The sequence below is a fragment of the Oncorhynchus keta genome, chromosome 14, assembly GCF_023373465.1.
Source record: "Oncorhynchus keta strain PuntledgeMale-10-30-2019 chromosome 14, Oket_V2, whole genome shotgun sequence".
Classification (NCBI taxonomy): Eukaryota; Metazoa; Chordata; class Actinopteri; order Salmoniformes; family Salmonidae; genus Oncorhynchus; species Oncorhynchus keta.
This window is the reverse complement of record NC_068434.1, coordinates 51,692,772-51,711,242: the sequence shown is the minus strand read 5'-3', so window position 1 is coordinate 51,711,242 and position 18,471 is coordinate 51,692,772. Positions and strand designations below refer to the sequence as shown.

Genomic DNA, 18,471 nt, shown 5'->3' with positions numbered 1-18,471 from the left:
AAACAGGAGAGTCTTTGTTGTCTTGTGTGTAGTTGTCTATCCATGTAGTTACCAATGTATGGAACGCTTCATTTGATAACATGGAGGTGTTGAATTTCCAGCTCGTTGACCTCTGAATATTTTTGCAGAGGTCAAAGCGGAGGTGGACAAAGGCGTGATCTGAAAGTGCTATGGGTTCGATTGTACACGTGGCTGAATTTTTGAAAATCTTTGGGATAAAAATGTAATCTATACGGGAGTAGGTGTTATGGACATTAGAGTAGTATGTATATTCCATAGATGAGCTATTCGTCTCTCTCCAGATATCTATCAGTCCCATCTCTTTAGTAAGAGAGTTCAACATCTTTGCAGATCTAGGATTTGTGGAGGGGATTTGAGATTATTTGTCCAGGTTTGGGTTGAGGGTACAATTAATATCTCCAGCCAGCACTCCAAAGGAAACACAATGCTCATTGAGCAGGGATATCATTTTTTACATGAAAGCAGTAGTATCTGTGTTAGGGGCATATATGTTTAAGATAGTAATTGGTTGCCCATACAGTGACCCAGTTATCAAAATAAATCACCCCTCCGGATCAGAAATGTTTTGGTAAATTATGAATGGAACATTCTTATGGATAAGTATGGCTGTACCTCTACTGTTTGACTTGAAAGATGAGAAATACACCTGTCCCACCCAAGCTCTGCGGAGTTTGGCATGTTCGGCATCACAGAGGTAATAGTGCAATGTCTGTTTTTACCTTTTTTAGAGCACATAGTATCTTTTTCTGTTTTATTGCATGACCTAGACCATGGCAGATCCATGTCAGTAGATTTAAGGTACTAGTCATCATAATCAAACAGTAATCGAACTCTAGTGCAAGTCATCTCTGGGTAAAGGTGGATAATAGTTACAGCTGCTATCACATAAAATTAAAATAAATGGTGTACATAAAAGAACCATCTCTGAACAGCCCAGCCGAGTTCCCAAACAACTCGACACATCCCGTTGGATCTATTACCCCCACGCTCAGTCTCAATTCTGTGTTCCGAATTACCAAAAGAAACCGAGAACAGTTAGCAACGCACAACATCTCCCCCTCCCCACCAAAGAAATGCCTCATCCTCTCCGCCCCGCATTTGAGTGACAACGTAGCCCCCGCCCAGACCACATTAAAAACAAGGAAGAAAATAAAAATCAATAGCCCAGCCTACATATACCTCCTCCAAAGGACATAGGGCTAATCGTTTGGACCAAATAAAACAGAAATGTTGGGGCAAATCCTGAAGAGGGATCTATAGGATAAGTTGTTCGTTTTTATTAAAACGTAATATCAACAGGATAAGGCCATAGGCATAAAATTGACACATTGAGCTTCTCGTTAGGTCTGTAAATGTGTCGTAATCGACAGCCTATGAATGGTAGAGGCTTATGTGAAAATGATAACTACAAATAATAATATTAATAATAATAAAAAATGGGAAATAAAAGTAGGCTGAAACGTTAGTAGGCCTAGGTTAGGCTATAGAGCCTATCCCTCTCAGCTAAAAGAAAATAAATATAAATTAGAAGGATATAATGACATCTTTGGATGGTCTTTGGATGGCGGCTATTTGTTTGTCTTACCTCCTTTAGTAATAACAGTAATCGCTTTTAGTCATTGGTCCATTTCTCAGTGACCAGGATTGTCCTTCAAAAAACGTTTTGCCTCTTCGGGAGTTTTGAAGTGTCGCAGGGCTCCTTGGTGAAGAATCCTGAGCTCGTTTGGGTATTTGAATCCCCTAAATATTTCTTCACCTCGTCAAACTCTCTGCGCTTTTGGCGTATTCCAGCTGACAGGTCCTGGTGTAAAGTGAGTTTGGCATTTCCCACTGTAATGGTGTTGATTTTCGCCACCTGTAGGACTCGTTCCTTGTCGGTGAATCTCAGGAAACGTATGGTGATTGGGCGCGGTGGTTGTCTGGCTGCTTGGTGGGGGCCTCAGTGCTCAATGGGCCTGTCGGTGGACAGGTGGAGCCACTCGGGAAGTTTGTCTTGCAGGTAGTGGGTCAGTGGCATGTTTTCCCTCTTATTTTTCACCCATATTTAACAGAACACAATTACGACAGAGTGTGAGTTTGGCATTTGTTGGGCCCACTTAACACGGAAGCCTGCCGCACCAATGTGTCGGAGGAAACACCATACACCTGGTGACTGTGTCAGCATGCACTGTGTCAGGCCTGCCACAGGAGTCGCTAGTCGCTAGTGCGCGATGGGACAAGGGGAGGCCAAATGGGGATAGGGGAGGCCAAAGGGGGTACATCAGCTTTAATATTGCAGGTAGAATGTAGCTTCCATCAATATAATTGTCTGCATCACTTCCAATCCCCCATATATCTTTTTGCAATTACGTTCCTATAGTGTTTGAGGAACTTGTTTGCTGGCCTCATAAATGCTAGCTAATATTTCGCTACGAAAGTGAAAGAGAGTCTTAAGTGGATTTGCGAGAGAATTATGGGCAGAGTTTGATGGTAAACACAGCAGCCTCCTATGGGTTCTTCAAAAGTGCTATTTCTCTTGGGGTTCTGGTCCGACTTCCTGCCTGTGTGTGTGTGCATTAGTGTGTCTGTGAGTGCGTGCGTCCACAGAGCGGAAGGCTACCGCTGAGCTCATGGTCTCCGGGGGGTTCTGACTCAGACCGTCGGACTTCCTCCTCTCTTCTTCTGTGTGGGTATTCTATCACTCCATCTCGTAGACAAATGTAATTGCGACATGAACATCCACTTCCTCTACTCTGGCTCCATCTCCACCAATGGCATCATTGATGAAGAGGAGATGGCCTCTCGCATAAACAGAGCATTTCCTCTTTCGCTGATACTACCCCTGGTTCCCTCAACTGTTCATTCCCACTTTGATCCTCAGCATAAACCCTGATTATGAATCCCCATGCTGGGATTCTCTGTGAACCTGTCAATAGGCCGGAGGAGGCCGTAGGAACAGAGTTCCATACAGCAGAGGAGAAGGGAGGCTCAGTTTACAGTGTCTGAGCTGATTATCTCTGGAGTAGGCTACACCCTTTTTGTTGTCTATTTTGGGTTGCTCCCCCTGCCAACTTGAAAAAGCCCCCGTTTGAGGCAGTAGCGTGCCCTCTGACCTTTTGTACTCCTCAACCCTCGACGAGACATGCCTGGACCTCACCAAACCTCAGCCGGGCCAGGGACTCTCTCATTAGCAGCCCACATCACAGACTGCCACCCCCTTCCTCCCCCTCGTTCCCCTCATGCCCCTCAGCTACTAATGCTGCATGGCCTAGCACTTTCCCTTGTCATTATGTTCACTTGCTCTAGCAAAGGCCCTGTAAAGAAATGCTGTCACTGGATCTTTACCTCCCTGCTGCAACTTTCTCTCCCAGTCATCTGAAGAGGAGCACAGGACCCAGAGTATCTTCGTCCCACCTGAATTTACTCCCAACATTCAAAAATGTCTGCCGCGTCACATAATCAAAACGGTTAACTTGTGCTGCAGATATTTTTTTGTGACACAATAACAGTTCTCTGAATTTAGAAAGCAACCTATTCTTACAATGTCACACAGGCATGTGTTTCCCTTTTAGTTGAAATATTTTATAAAGCAGGCCAAATGAGTCCTGTGAATGTTCGTCTCACATTCTTGTGTGATAAAAGCACACTACATTGTACCTGAGGCAGCTAATTACAACATCTTAGGACTCCAACAACAAGACACCCCTTTTCACATATCTGTCCCAACACAGTTGAGCAGCCCTATGCACACATGACTGTAAGTCGCTTTGGATAAAAGCGTCTGCTAAATGGCATATATATATATATTAAATGGCCAAATGTCCAGTTGATTTCAAATGCAATGGAAAAAAATATCACAAAACCAAAGATACACATCCTCAACTATAATGTATCACATATACCAAAAATACCCTGGCAACTGTGTAGCTCTGGCCAAGCTCATTAGTGCACGTTTTTGTTTTGAATCCAGTCACTAAACAAATTGGTGAATCATTTTGTCTATGGAGTTCAATACAGGGAGTTAGTGGAGGAATGTGCACTAACGCCCTGGACCAAAGCTAGCAACAGCCATGGCAGGTGTTATGATAAGCACTTACCCCTTTCCGTAGCCATTCGGTAGAGGCAGAGGACAAGGTCTCCTCGGCTGAGTCCGGGTCTGGTCCTGACTGGAACAGACCAACTGGGGGTAAAGGTCACAGCCAGGTCACAGGTTAAATGTCAGATATCACAGGAAATTGCACCTGTATCACCTCCACCTCAATAAAACAGTGACAAAATCAAATGCACATACTGAGGAGAGAAATGCATTCATGTACCTGTGCCTGACAGCTGGGTTTCCCTGAGATCATTGCTTGGGGACCCTGATGGACAGCTCATGATCATATACTCAGCATCCTCAACTGGAACACAGGAATACAGACACACAAAATATCTCAATGGATGGGTCATCAGATCTAAGTCCTACTTCTGGTCAGATGTTTCCAAAATATGTCAGTATCCAGAATTCCAGCTATTCAAGACTCTATTTGACAGTTTGTTCATAGTTTTTGGGCCATATACTGAACAAATGTATGGTGCATCCTTATTAACCTTGTGTAGCACCATGTGATAAATCATCCACATATTTTTATTCTTCGGGCAAACATGGGCCTGTCTCTTAAAATGATAAAACAGACATATGTTGCATCCCAAACAGCACCCTATTTGCTTTATAGTGCACTATTTTTGACCAGAGCCCTATGTGCCCTATATAGTTCCTATGTGCAGGGGGCCAAAAGTAGTGCACCATAAAGGGAATAGGGTGCCATTTGGGATGCAACCATGGTCCACGGAGTTTAGTTTAGATGACTGCACTCAGGCAGATTCATCTGCTGGCCAGAGATGAGAGGCTAGGTCCCAGACACACTTCCCATGATTCTGCATGGGAGCTGGAAAAGACTTGGAGCGTCAGGAATCCTGCTGGTTGCGCTACAAGAAGCGTGCTCTGTCATCCATGGCCCAGATTTCCTTCCACACCGACATAGTGGCCAGCAGATTAACAGAGACACAGCAGTACTTTACAAGGACAGCGGAATCTCCTATTAAATTAAGCAGATATCTGAACTATGTTGTCATTACAGCCACTTCCAGATACAACAGTGTGTTTATTGAATGGTCAGATGCATGATGATTGCATTCTAATTAGCATCAGCGTAGGTAAAGGTAGCAAGAGTGGCAACAACAGTAGAATAGTAGTTAGTATTGTTTTGTTAAAAGGGCGGTTAACTAACATTTGCTGTTGGGCAACACAGAAAGATTGGCTACTCCTGGAATCAACCATAAAACACTGCCCAAGGTCGAGTTAGCTGGAGAGGCGTTGTTGATGGCCTATGCTCCACATGGGACAATGAACCTACATGTAAAGTGCCAAGTGAAAGTCTACACACCCCTTGCACAGTCTTCACATTTTCTGCCTTAAAATATTATCTAAAAAGTATAGTTTTTTTTCTACAGATCTTCACAACGGTCGGTAAAAAATATAGACATGTACTTTTCTTAAATGTAGTTTTGTGATTGACTTAAACAAGAAAATTGCATTTGAAAAAGGTCAAGTATTTGCTATGAGCCAATGGGGTAACTTAGGTAACCACAGGTTGTTTTCCCCACAGGCTATTGAGCCCCACCGTGGACACGTCAAAATTCCCATAAAACCTAGCGGTCAAACACAGAAATGGTTCCAATCGTTTTTTCACCATTCATTGTATCCATTGTGGATTAGAAACACTTTAAACATTGTTATGAATTTTATATTAGAATATATAATGTGCAAAAACTCATATCATATCTCATTAACCCAGCATCAATAACCCAGCAACCAGCATAAATAGCCCAGCAGTTTTTAAAGAAAGCAATCCAACTAAGTGACCCAATATCTGCAACCCAGCAGTTTGGTCAACCAAACAACCCAGCATTATTAATGTAATATGGAGTGAATGCAATGTTGTTAATCCTTTTTTATTTTCAATGATCGTGCTGGCAGCATCATGTTATGGGTATGCTTGTCACTGGCAAGGACTGGGGAGTTTGTTATGCTTAAAAGAAACATGCCCAGGTAAAAAGTTACAGGAAAACCCACATCAGTATTCTGAAAACCTAACCCTGGGATAGGGATTTATTTTTTCCATGGGACAATAACACATATGTTTATGCAAACGAAACACCAGAATGGCTTTGCAAGAGGTGTTGAATGTTCCTGACAGTCTCAGCCCTGACTTAAAACTGCTTTAAAAAATCAAAGGCAAGGTGTAATATTGCTGTTCATTAGTGATTCCCAACCAAATTTTACGGAGCTTGAGCAATTTGACGAAAAAGTTTTGTTGCCTTAAGAGTTGTGCAAAATTGGTAGAATCGTATTCCAAATGATTCACAGTTTTAATGTACGGAAACCCTTAAGGGACAACTAGAAAACAATTATTAAGGTCGTTATCCTATGGTTGACCCAACTGAAACTTAAGAGAGTGAGTGCATTCCTGGGTTTCTGTTAATTAAAACGGTCCCGTCAATAATATAATAATATTTGCCATTTAGCAGACGCTTTTATCCAAAGCGACTTACAGTCATGTGTGCATACATTCTACGTATGGGTGGTCCCAGGAATCGAACCCACTACCCTGGCGTTACAAGCGCCATGCTCTACCAACTGTGCTACAGAAGGACCAGTGGTGATCGATAATGTTGAGGGGTCAAAAGTTATCTGGGAGTGTGTTAGTAAGTTAGAATGAACTTTTCACCTTACTTTGTCCCGGTCGAGAGGAGGGGATTCTGTTAAAGCAGTGAAATTACGTCATGATCTGTATATAAGATGCTGCACGTGTTTAAGTGGTAGCGCGCTCCGAGAATAAATTCTATTACCTATTATTTAAAGACTGGTCTGCGTCTATTTTATGCAAACAAGAAATCTTACAAATTCTCATAAAATAGAGTAAGGGCTTTCAATTGATGAAAGCACATTGGCATATTTAAATTATAATAACTAAACATTTTGTCATGGTTCCACCTGTCACCAGAGGGCGGGATAGACCGTCCTAGAGACATTAATGACACTCAGGTGTTGTCACGCCCTGGTCGAAGTATTTTGTGTTTATCTTCATGTATTGGGTCAGGCCAGGGTGTGGCATGGGGTTTTTGTATTGTGGTGTGTTTTGTCTTGGGGTTTTGGTGTGTATGTATTGGGATTGTAGCTAGTGGGGTGATCTAGCAAAGTCTATGGCTGTCTGGAGTGGTTCTCAATTAGAGGCAGGTGTTTATCGTTGTCTCTGATTGGGAACCATATTAAGGCAGCCATATTCTTTGCGTTTGTCGTGGGTGATTGTCCTTAGTGTCCTTAGTGTCCCTGTTTCGGTTTTCGTTACGTTCTTTGTTTTGTAGTGTTTGTGTTTTAGATTCGTGTTACGTTTTTTGTTCATTAAACATGGATCGCAATCTACACGCTGCAGTTTGGTCCGACTCTCCTTCACCACACCTAGAAAACCGTCACAGAATCACCCACCACAACCGGACCAAGCAGCGTGTCAACAGGCAGGAGCCGCAGGAGAGGCAACAGAGGCAGCAGCAGCAGGAGCAACAGCAACTACAGTGGGAGAGGCTGCACTACTTGGAGAAATGGACTTGGGAGGAGATTCTAGACGGGAAAGGACCCTGGGAACAGCCTGGAGATTATTGTCGCCCCAAAGCCGAGCTGGAGGCAGCAAAAGCAGAGAGGCGGCATTATGAGGAGCTAGCACGGCAGAGCGGATGGAAGCCAAAAAATGTCTTGGGGGGGTGGTGCTCAGGGAGAGTGTGGCAGAGACAGGAGTCAGACCTGAGCCAACTCTCCCTGTTTATCGTGAGGAGCCAAGGAGGAGACCAGAACCGGTGTTGGAGGTGAGCGAAGCAGAGACTGTGAATGAGTTTATGGGGAAATTGGAGGAGAGAGAAATGAGGGAGTTGCTGTGTTGGTACTTTTTGCATGGAATTCGCCCGACGGAACGTGTCGGGGATTTGATGGCACCTGGGTCAACGCTCCATACTCGTCCTGAGGTGCGTGTTAGTCGGCTGGTGAAGTTGGTGCCAGCCTCACGCATCAGGCCTCCTGTGCACATCCTTAGCCTTGCACGTCCTGTGCCAACACTGCTCTCAAGATCTCCAGTACGCCTTCACGGTCTAGCCCATCCTGTGCCACCTCCACACACCAGCCCTCCGGTAGCAGCTCCCCGCACCAGGCTTCCTGTGCGTGTCCTCGGCCCAGTACCACCAGTGCCAGCACCACGCATCAGGCCTACAGTGCGCCTCGCCTCTCCTGCGCTGCCGGAGCCTCCCGCCTGTTCAGCGCTATCAGAGCCTTTCTCCTCTCCTGCGCTGCCGGAGCCTCCCGCCTGTTCAGCGCTATCAGAGCCTTTCTCCTGTCCTGCGCTACCGGAGTCTCCCGCCTGTTCAGCGCAGCTAGAGCCTTCTTCCTCTACAGCGCTGCTGGAGTCTCCAGTCTGCATGAAGCAGCCAGAGCTGTCAGTCTGCAAGGAGATGTCAGTCTGCAAGGAGTTGCCAGTCTGCAAGGAGCTGCCAGTCTGCAAGGAGCTGTCAGTCTGTAAGAAGCCGCCAGAGCTGTCAGTCCACATGGAGCAGCCAGAGATGTCAGTCTGCATGGATCAGCCAGAGATGTCAGTCTGCATGGAGCAGCCAGAGCTGTCAGTCTGCATGAAGCAGCCAGAGCTGTAAGTCTGCAAGGAGCTGTCAGTCTGCAAGGAGCTGTCAGTCTGCAAGGAGCTGCCAGTCTGCAAGGAGCTGTCAGTCTGCAAGGAGCTGTCAGTCTGCAAGGAGCTGTCAGTCTGTAAGGAGCTGCCAGTCTGTAAGAAGCCGCCAGAGCTGTCAGCCCACATGGAGCAGGCAGAGATGTCAGTCTGCATGGATCAGCCAGATATGTCAGTCTGCATGGAACAGCCAGAGCTGTCAGTCTGCATGAAGCAGCCAGAGCTGTCAGTCTGCAAGGAGCTGTCAGTCTGCAAGGAGCTGCCAGTCTGCAAGGAGCTGCCAGTCTGCAAGGAGCTGTCAGTCTGCAAGGAGCTGCCAGTCTGCAAGGAGCTGCCAGTCTGCAAGGAGCTGTCAGTCTGTAAGGAGCTGTCAGTCTGCAAGGAGCTGCCAGTCTGTAAGAAGCCACCAGAGCTGTCAGCCCACATGGAGCAGCCAGATATGTCAGTCTGCATGGATCAGCCAGAGATGTGAGTCTGCATGGAGCAGTCAGAGCTGTCAGTCTGCATGAAGCAGCCAGAGCTGTCAGTCTGCATGAAGCAGCCAGAGCTGTCAGTCTGCAAGGAGCTGCCAGTCTGCAAGGAGCTGCCAGTCTGCAAGGAGCTGTCAGTCTGCAAGGAGCTGCCAGTCTGCAAGGAGCTGTCAGTCTGCAAGGAGCTGTCAGTCTGTAAGAAGCCGCCAGAGCTGTCAGCCCACATGGAGCAGCCAGAGATGTCAGTCTGCATGGATCAGCCAGATATGTCAGTCTGCATGGAACAGCCAGAGCTGTCAGTCTGCATGAAGCAGCCAGAGCTGTCAGTCTGCAAGGAGCTGTCAGTCTGCAAGGAGCTGCCAGTCTGCAAGGAGCTGCCAGTCTGCAAGGAGCTGTCAGTCTGCAAGGAGCTGCCAGTCTGCAAGGAGCTGCCAGTCTGCAAGGAGCTGTCAGTCTGTAAGGAGCTGTCAGTCTGCAAGGAGCTGCCAGTCTGTAAGAAGCCACCAGAGCTGTCAGCCCACATGGAGCAGCCAGATATGTCAGTCTGCATGGATCAGCCAGAGATGTGAGTCTGCATGGAGCAGCCAGAGATGTCAGTCTGCATGAAGCAGCCAGAGCTGTCAGTCTGCATGAAGCAGCCAGAGCTGTCAGTCTGCAAGGAGCTGCCAGTCTGCAAGGAGCTGCCAGTCTGCAAGGAGCTGTCAGTCTGCAAGGAGCTGCCAGTCTGCAAGGAGCTGTCAGTCTGCAAGGAGTTGTCAGTCTGCAAGGAGCTGCCAGTCTGTAAGAAGCCGCCAGAGTTGTCAGCCCACATGGAGCAGCCAGAGATGTCAGTCTGCATGGATCAGCCAGAGATGTCAGTCTGCATGGAGCAGCCAGAGCTGTCAGTCTGCATGAAGCAGCCAGAGCTGTCAGTCTGCAAGGAGCTGCCAGTCTGCAAGGAGCTGTCAGTCTGCAAGGAGCTGTCAGTCTGCAAGGAGCTGCCAGTCTGCAAGGAGCTGTCAGTCTCCAAGGAGCTGTTAGTCTGTAAGGAGCTGTCAGTCTGCAAGGAGCTGCAAGTCTGTAAGAAGCCGCCAGAGCTGTCAGCCCACATGGAGCAGTCAGAGATGTCAGTCTGCATGGATCAGCCAGAGCTGTCAGTCTGCATGGAGCAGCCAGAGCTGTCAGTCTGCAAGGAGCTGCCAGTCTGCAAGGAGCTGCCAGTCTGCAAGGAGCTGTCAGTCTGCAAGGAGCTGCCAGTCTGCATGAAGCAGCCAGAGATGTCATTCTGCAAGGAGCTGTCACTCTGCAAGGAGCGGTTAGTCTGTAAGGAGCTGTCAGTCTGCAAGGTGCTGCCAGTCTGTAAGAAGCCGCCAGAGCTGTCAGCCCACATGGAGCAGCCAGAGCCACCAATCAGCGTGGAGCAGCCAGAGCCGCCAGTCAGCGTGGAGCAGCCAGAGCCGACAGTCAGCATGGAGCAGCCAGATCTTTCAGTCTGCCCAGCGCCACCAGTGCCGCCAGTCTGCCCAGCGCCGCCAGTCTGCCCAGCACCGCCAGTCTGCCCAGCACCGCCAGTATGCCCAGCGCCGCCAGTGCCCCCAGTCTGCCCAGCGCCGCCAGTCTGCCCAGCGCCGCCAGTGCCCCCAGTCTGCCCAGCGCCGCCAGTACCGCCAGTCTGCCCAGTGCCGCCAGTGCCCCCAGTCTGCCCAGCGCCGCCAGTACCGCCAGTCTGCCCAGCGCCGCCAGTCTGCCCAGCGCCGCCAGTACCACCAGTCTGCCCAGCGCTGCCAGAACTGCCAGTCGGCCAGGATCCGCCAGTCTGCCAGGATCCGCCAGTCTGCCAGGATCCGCCAGAACTGCCAGTCAGCCAGGATCCGCCAGTCAGCCAGGATCTGCCTGTCAGCCAGGATCCGCCAGTCAGCCAGGATCTACCAGTCAGCCAGGATCCGCCAGTCAGCCAGAATCTTCCAGATCTGCCAGTCAACCAGAATCTTCCAGAACTGCCAGTCGGCCAGGATCTGCCAGTCGGCCAGGATCCGCCAGTCAGCCAGAATCCGCCAGATCTGCCAGTCAGCCAGGATCTGCTGAGAACACCAGCCAGCCAGGATCTGGTAGATCTATCTACCTGCCTGAGCGTCCTCTCACTCCTGAGCTTCCTCTTACTCCTGAGCTTCCTCTTACTCCTGAGCTTCCTCTCACTCCCGAGCTTTCTCTCACTCCCGAGCTTTCTCTCAGTCCCGAGCTGCCTCAGTCCCGAGCTGTCCTTCAGTCCCGATCTGTTCCTCAGTCCAGTGGGGTTCTGGGTGAGGACTACTAGGCCATGGTCGGCGGCGAGGGTGGACTATCCAGGGACGCAAGGAGAGGGGACTAAGACATTAACTGAGTGGGGTCCACGTCCCGCGCCGGAGCCGCTACCATGGACAGACGCCCACCCGGACCCTCCCTATTGTTTTGAGGTGCGTTCGGGAGTCCGCACCTTAGGGGGGGGGGGGGTTCTGTCACGCCCTGGTCGAAGTATTTTGTGTTTATCTTCATGTATTGGGTCAGGCCAGGGTGTGGCATGGGGTTTTTGTATTGTGGTGTGTTTTGTCTTGGGGTTTTGGTGTGTATGTATTGGGATTGTAGCTAGTGGGGTGATCTAGCAAAGTCTATGGCTGTCTGGAGTGGTTCTCAATCAGAGGCAGGTGTTTATCGTTGTCTCTGATTGGGAACCATATTAAGGCAGCCATATTCTTTGCGTTTGTCGTGGGTGATTGTCCTCAGTGTCCTTATTCCTGTCTATGTTAGTTTTCACTAGTATAGGCTGTTTCGGTTTTCGTTACGTTCTTTGTTTTGTAGTGTTTGTGTTTTAGATTCGTGTTACGTTTTTTGTTCATTAAACATGGATCGCAATCTACACGCTGCAGTTTGGTCCGACTCTCCTTCACCGCACCTAGAAAACCGTTACAGGTGTGTCCTATTTACTCATTATGATTTCCCTGTTAGAAGAGGTGTGTTTTCTATTGTCCTTTGCAGAAGCTTGAATTGTTCACCGTGCATTGTTGTTTCCTGGGGGAGTTTGAGACTTAGTGTTTGTTGTTTTTTCAAGTGTACTGTGATCCTGTGGCTAACGTTTCTCAGTAAAGTATTACGTTTATCCTTAACCACTGATTCCTCGTCTGGTCTCTTCTCTGCACCTGGGTCCAACCTCACCACGTCACAGCAAGCTTCTGCCTCAACATGGACCCAGCAGAGATCACCCACATTCAGAATGCTACAACCCACCAAGGAGCACTGCTGGGGTGGCAGCAAGAACAACTCTCCCAAATATCAGAGACCCTCCGGGAACTTACAGATTCCCTCCAACCAAGGCCCAACCCCAACACAAGGAGGAGCCAATGCCCAAGTCTCATCACCCAGTGCTACAGGCGTCACCATAGTTCCTCCAGGGAACCTGCACCGGGACCCAAGATCCCAGCCCCTGAGCCGTATGACGGCCACCCAGGAGGATGCAAGTGATTCCGCCTACAGTCCTCCTTGTTCCACACCGATCATGCCATGATCGACTACATCATCTCTCTACTCTTGGGCAAGGCCCTAGCGTGGGCAATGGTGGTGTGGGAGCAGCCACCATCCTGCAGCTCCATATTATCCTTCACTACCGAGTTGCGACAAGTTTTCAATCACCCAGTTAGTGGAAGAGAAATGGCAAACAGACTGTTCAACCTCCGCCAAAGGGTCAGACCAGTCTTCAATCATTGAGTTCTGCACCCTTGCCGACGAGAGTGGGTGGAATACTGAAACACTGGTCACAGCTTTCCACCAGGGTCTGTCTAACTCCATCAAGGATGAACTGGCCGCTCGGGAACTGGGAGAGGACCTCGAGTCCCTGATAACGCTAGCCATCAGGGTTGACAACCGCATCCGAGAATGTGTGAGACAACGCCTTTTTGACACCACCACCGTATCCCGGTTTCCGGAGCACCCCAAACTTAGCACACATCTGAGCCCACAGGAACGTGACAGGTGAATGCGCGACGGCTGCTGCCTCTACTGCGGAGGGCTCGGCCATCTCCGTTCTACATGCCCAGAGTTGACGGGAAATGCCGGGGCTCGCTAGGACAAGGGGAGACCCTGACGAGCTATGCAGTTGCACCCCAGCTACCCGGTCAATGTCTGACACTACCCGCAACCCTCCATTTGGACAACCGTCAGCACCACATTCAATCCTTCATGGACTCCGGGGCCATGGATAATTTCATTGACCAAGACATCGCCAAAGAATTACAAATTCCCTGCATGAAATGTCCCATCCCACTGCAGATTCAAGCCCTCGATAGACGCCCCATCGGCTCTGGCCAGGTGGAATATCAGACCAAGGCCATTCTACTGCAGGTTGGAGTGAACCACTCAGAGACTTATTTTTTTTGGATCATTGCTCCTGAGAACCCCCTTATCCTAGGGTACCCCTGGCTAGTGCTACATAATCCACTATTCTCCTGGTCCACGGGACACCTACTAGACTGGGGTAAGAACTGCCAGACTAAATGCCTAAGACCCCCACCAAGAGCCTCGTGGTGTTCCCCGGCATCCATTGAAGACCAAGATTTTTCCGCTTTCCCTCCCAAGTATTTCGACCTCCGGTAAGAGTCAATCTGCCACCCTCCCTCCTCATCGTCCATAAGACTGCGCCATGGAACTTCTACCCGACAACTACGTTCGGGGGTCGCTGGAGGCAGGTTTAATTCCCTCCTCTACATCCCCAGCTGGTTCTTAGTGGGAAAGAAGGATGGAGGTCTGTGTCCCTATACTGATTACAGAGGGCTGAACAAGATCACGATTACGAATCGTTACCCCCTAATTCCTGATGTCCGCCGCCTTGGAATTGGCCCATGGTGCCGAATTCTTCACCAAACTGGACCTCCGCAATGCTTACAATCTGGTGAGATTCAAGGAGCGAGATGAATGCAATTCTGCCTTTTACACCCCGAGTGGCCACTATGAGTATTTAGTCATGCCCTTTGGATTATCGAACTAGCTGGCAGTCTTCCAAGCATTGGTCACACTTAGGGATATGTTGAATCGGTTAGTCTTTGTTTTACCTCAACGACATCCTGATCTTCTCCAAGATCCTTCTGGAACACATCCTGCATGTCTGCCAAGTCCTGAGAGGCCTCCTGCAGAGTCAACTATACATAAAGATAGAGAAGTGTGAGTCCTGTGTATCCCAAGTTTCTATCCTGGGCCACATTATCTCTGCCACCGGTATCCAAATGGACCCCGTAAAGGTGAGGTGTTAGTGTCGGGCACAGGAGTGGAGCAAGGAGGATCGCGCTCTGATCCAGGTGCTTCAACATCGTAAAATGAACGCCCCGTTTCAGCCTCTTGTTCAACTTTGGTGCGGTGGCAGCGTGTCTCACGGCCCTAACTCGCAAGTCCCAGAACCGTTTGTGCTGGACCCCCGAGGCTGACAGAGCATTCGGGGAGCTCTAGGTACGTTTCCTCTCCGGACCATCCGGATCCTACCCATCTCTTCGTGGTAGAGGTGGACGCCTCACCTCAGAGCATGGGCGGTCCTTTCACAGTGGAATGAAGGGGACAAGAAACTGCACGCATGTGCATTTCTCTCCAAGCGGTTCTCAACAGTGGAATGCAACTATGATGTAGGCTACCGGGAGCTCTTGGCAGTTAAGTGGCCCTTGAGGGGTGGGAGACACTGGTTGGAGGGGGCACCTCATCCTTTCGTATTCTGGACGGACCATAAAAACTTCAAGATGGCATAGCTGTGCAAACGTTGTTTGCTGTTCTCCCGTGTAAATGTTGTATTTATTGTCTTTTAAAAATATATTTCAATTTATTTTCATGTTTTTTTTATTTGCTAAATTGGCCTATCTATTGCCTTACCTCCTCACGCCATTTGCACACACTGTATATAGACTTCTTTCCTATTGTGGTATTGACTGTACGTTTTTTCATTACATGTGTAACTCTGTGTTGTTGTTTGTGTCGCACCGCTTTGCTTTATCTTGGCCAGGTCACAGTTGTAAATGAGAACTTGTTATCAACTGGCCTACCTGGTTGAATAAAGGTGTTATAAAAAAAAATTAAAAATAAAAAAGAAGCTTAGAGGTTGATAAAATAAAACCCTAACCTTTGAAGATCTTCTTCTGTTGGCACTCCAAAAGGTCCCAGCTACATCACACATGGTCCTTTTGTTCGATAAAGACCTTCTTTTATAACCCCCAAAAACTCAGTTTAGCTGGTGCGCTTCATTCAATAATCCACCGGTTTCCCTCCTTCAAAATGCATACAAATAAACCAATAAACCAATTACCAATAAACTTATCCAAACAAGTCAAAAAACGTTTATAATCAAACCTCAGCTACCCTACTAAATATATAAACAACACAATTTAAGACGGACAATCGTTATTGTCTTTACCCGAGATAAACAACAAAGAACATCTCATCCACGAGCATGAAAACACTACAACCAAAATGGGAGCCACTTAGAAAAACTACAAATTGTAGCTCATTTTTCCAAAAACAAGCCTGAAACTCTTTCTAAAGACTGTTCACATCTAGTGGAAGCCCTAGGAACTGCAATCTGGGAGGATTTAGCCTCATAATAAACATGTTAGACATTGAAAATAGTGGTAGGCTGAATTATTTTTTTGGCATGGTTTGTCCTCGGGGTTTCGCCTGCCATATCAGTTCTGATATACTCACAGACATTATTTTAACATGTTTAGAGTGTTTTCTATTCAAATCTACCAATTATATGCATATCCTAGCTTCTGGGCCTGAGTAACAGGCAGCTTACTTTGGGCACACTTTCCACCGGATGTCAAAATACTGCCCCCTAGCCCAAAGAGGTTAATGAAGCTGCCAGTTGAGGCCTTGTGAGACGTATGTTTCTCAAACTAGACACTCTAATGCACTTGTCCTCTTGCTCAGTCATGCACCGGGGCCTCTCACTCCTCTTTCTATTCTGGTTAGAGCCAGTTAGTGCTGTTCTGTGAAGGGAGTAGTACACAGTGTTGTACAAGATCTTCAGTTTCTTGGCAATTTCTCGCATGGAATAGCCTTCATTTCTCAGAACAAGAATAGACTGATGAGTTCCAGAAGAAGGTTATTTGTTTCTGGTCATTTTGAGCCTATAATCGAACACACAAACACTGATGCTCCAGATCTCAACTAGTATAAAGAAGGCCAGTTGAATTGCTTCTTTAAGCAGCACAGCCATTTTCAGCTGTGCTAATATAATTGCAAAAGGGGTTTCTAATGATCAATTAGCCTTTTAAAATGATAAACTTGGATTAGCTAATACAACGTGCCATTGGAACACAGGAGTGATGGTTGCTGATAATGGGCCTCTGTACACCTATGTAGATATTCCATTAAAAATCAGCCGTGTCGAGCTACAATATTAACTGAACAATGTCTACACTGTATTTCTGATCAATTTGATGTTACTGAAATAGACAACAAAATGTGCTTTTCTTTAAAAATAACGACATTTCTAAGTGACCCCAAACTTTTGAACAGTAGTGTACATATCGTTAGCAGATGTTAATGCGAGTGTAGCGAAATGCTTGTGCTTCTAGTTCCGCCAGTGCAGGAATATCTAACAAGTAATCTAACAATTTCCCAAACAACTACCTAATACTCACAAATCTAAAGGGATGGAATAAGAAAATATGGATATATGGATGTGCAATGGCCGAGCGCCATAGTCAAGATGCAATAGATGGTATAAGATGCAGTACATACAGTTGAAGTTGGAAGTTTACATACACCTTAACCAAATACATTTAAACTCACTTTTTCACAATTTGTGACATTTAATCCTAGTAAAAATTGAGGTCAGGGCTTTGTGATGGCCACTCCAATACCTTGACTTTGTTGTCATTAAGCCATTTTGCCACAACTTTGGAAGTATGCTTGGGGTCATTGTCCATTTGGAAGACCCATTTGCGACCAAGCTTTAACTTCCCGACTGATGTCTTGAGATGTTGCTTCAATATATCCACATAATTTTCGTTCCTCATGATGCCATTTATTTTTTGAAGTGCACCAGCCCCTCCTGCAGCAAAGCACCCCCACAACATGATGCTGCCACCTCTGTGCTTCATGGTTGGGATGGTGTTCTTCGGCTTGTAATCCTCTCCCTTTTCCTCCAAACATAACGATGGTCATTATGGCCAAACAGTTCTATTTTTGTTTCATCAGACCAGAGGACATTTCTCCAAAAAGTACGATCTTTGTCCGGCTAATTAATGGTGGTTTTGGAGCAGTGGCTTCTTCCTTGCTGAGCGGCCTCTCAGGTTATGTTGATATTGGACTCGTTTTACTGTGGATATAGATACTTTTGTACCTGTTTCCTCCAGCATCTTCACAAAGTCCTTTGCTGTTGTTCTAGGATTGATTTGCACTTTTTGTGGAGGTCTATAATTTTTTATCTGAGGTCTTGGCTGATTTCATTTGATTTTCCCATGATGTCAAGCAAAGAGGCACTGCGTTTGAAGGTAGGCCTTGAAATACATTCACAGGTACACACCTCCAATTGACAATTAGCCTATCAGAAGCTTCTAAAGCCATGACATCAATTTCTGAAATTGTCCAAGCTGTTTAAAGGCAGTCAACTTAGTGTATGTAAACTTCTGACCCACTGTAATTGTGATACAGTGAATTATAAGTGAAATAATCTGTCTGTAAACAATTGTTTGAAAATGACTTCCTAACCGACTTGCAAAAACTATAGTTTGTTAACAAGATATTTGTGGAGTGGTTGAAAAACTAGTTTTAATAACTCCAACCTAGTGTATGTAAACTTCCAACTTCAACTGTATGTCTTTGCTTATTTTGTAAACGTTTTTTATTATGTTTACATTTACATTTAAGTCATTTAGCAGACGCTCTTATCCAGAGCGACTTACAAATTGGTGCATTCACCTTATGACATCCAGTGGAACAGCCACTTTACAATAGTGCATCTAAATATTTTAAGGGGGGTGAGAAGGATTACTTTATCCTATCCTAGGTATTCCTTAAAGAGGTGGGGTTTCAGGTGTCTCCGGAAGGTGGTGATTGACTCCGCTGTCCTGGCGTCGTGAGGGAGTTTGTTCCACCATTGGGGGGCCAGAGCAGCAAACAGTTTTGACTGGGCTGAGGGGGAACTGTACTTCCTCAGTGGTAGGGAGGCGAGCAGGCCAGAGGTGGATGAACGCAGTGCCCTTGTTTGGGTGTAGGGCCTGATCAGAGCCTGGAGGTACTGAGGT

General features: G+C 47.2%; 1 protein-coding gene across 1 annotated transcript in view; it reads right to left on the bottom strand.

Moving 5' to 3' along the window:
* The window catches only part of si:dkey-220o5.5 (actin filament-associated protein 1-like 2), a 123,270-nt gene that overhangs the window by 45,079 nt on the left and 59,720 nt on the right, over nt 1-18,471 (bottom strand). The window contains exons 3-4 of the mRNA XM_035786407.2: nt 4,317-4,400; nt 4,098-4,180 (exon numbers count right to left, since the gene is read on the bottom strand). Coding sequence (XP_035642300.1) covers nt 4,098-4,180; nt 4,317-4,400 — 167 coding nt within the window. The remainder of the gene's footprint in view (nt 1-4,097; nt 4,181-4,316; nt 4,401-18,471) is intronic.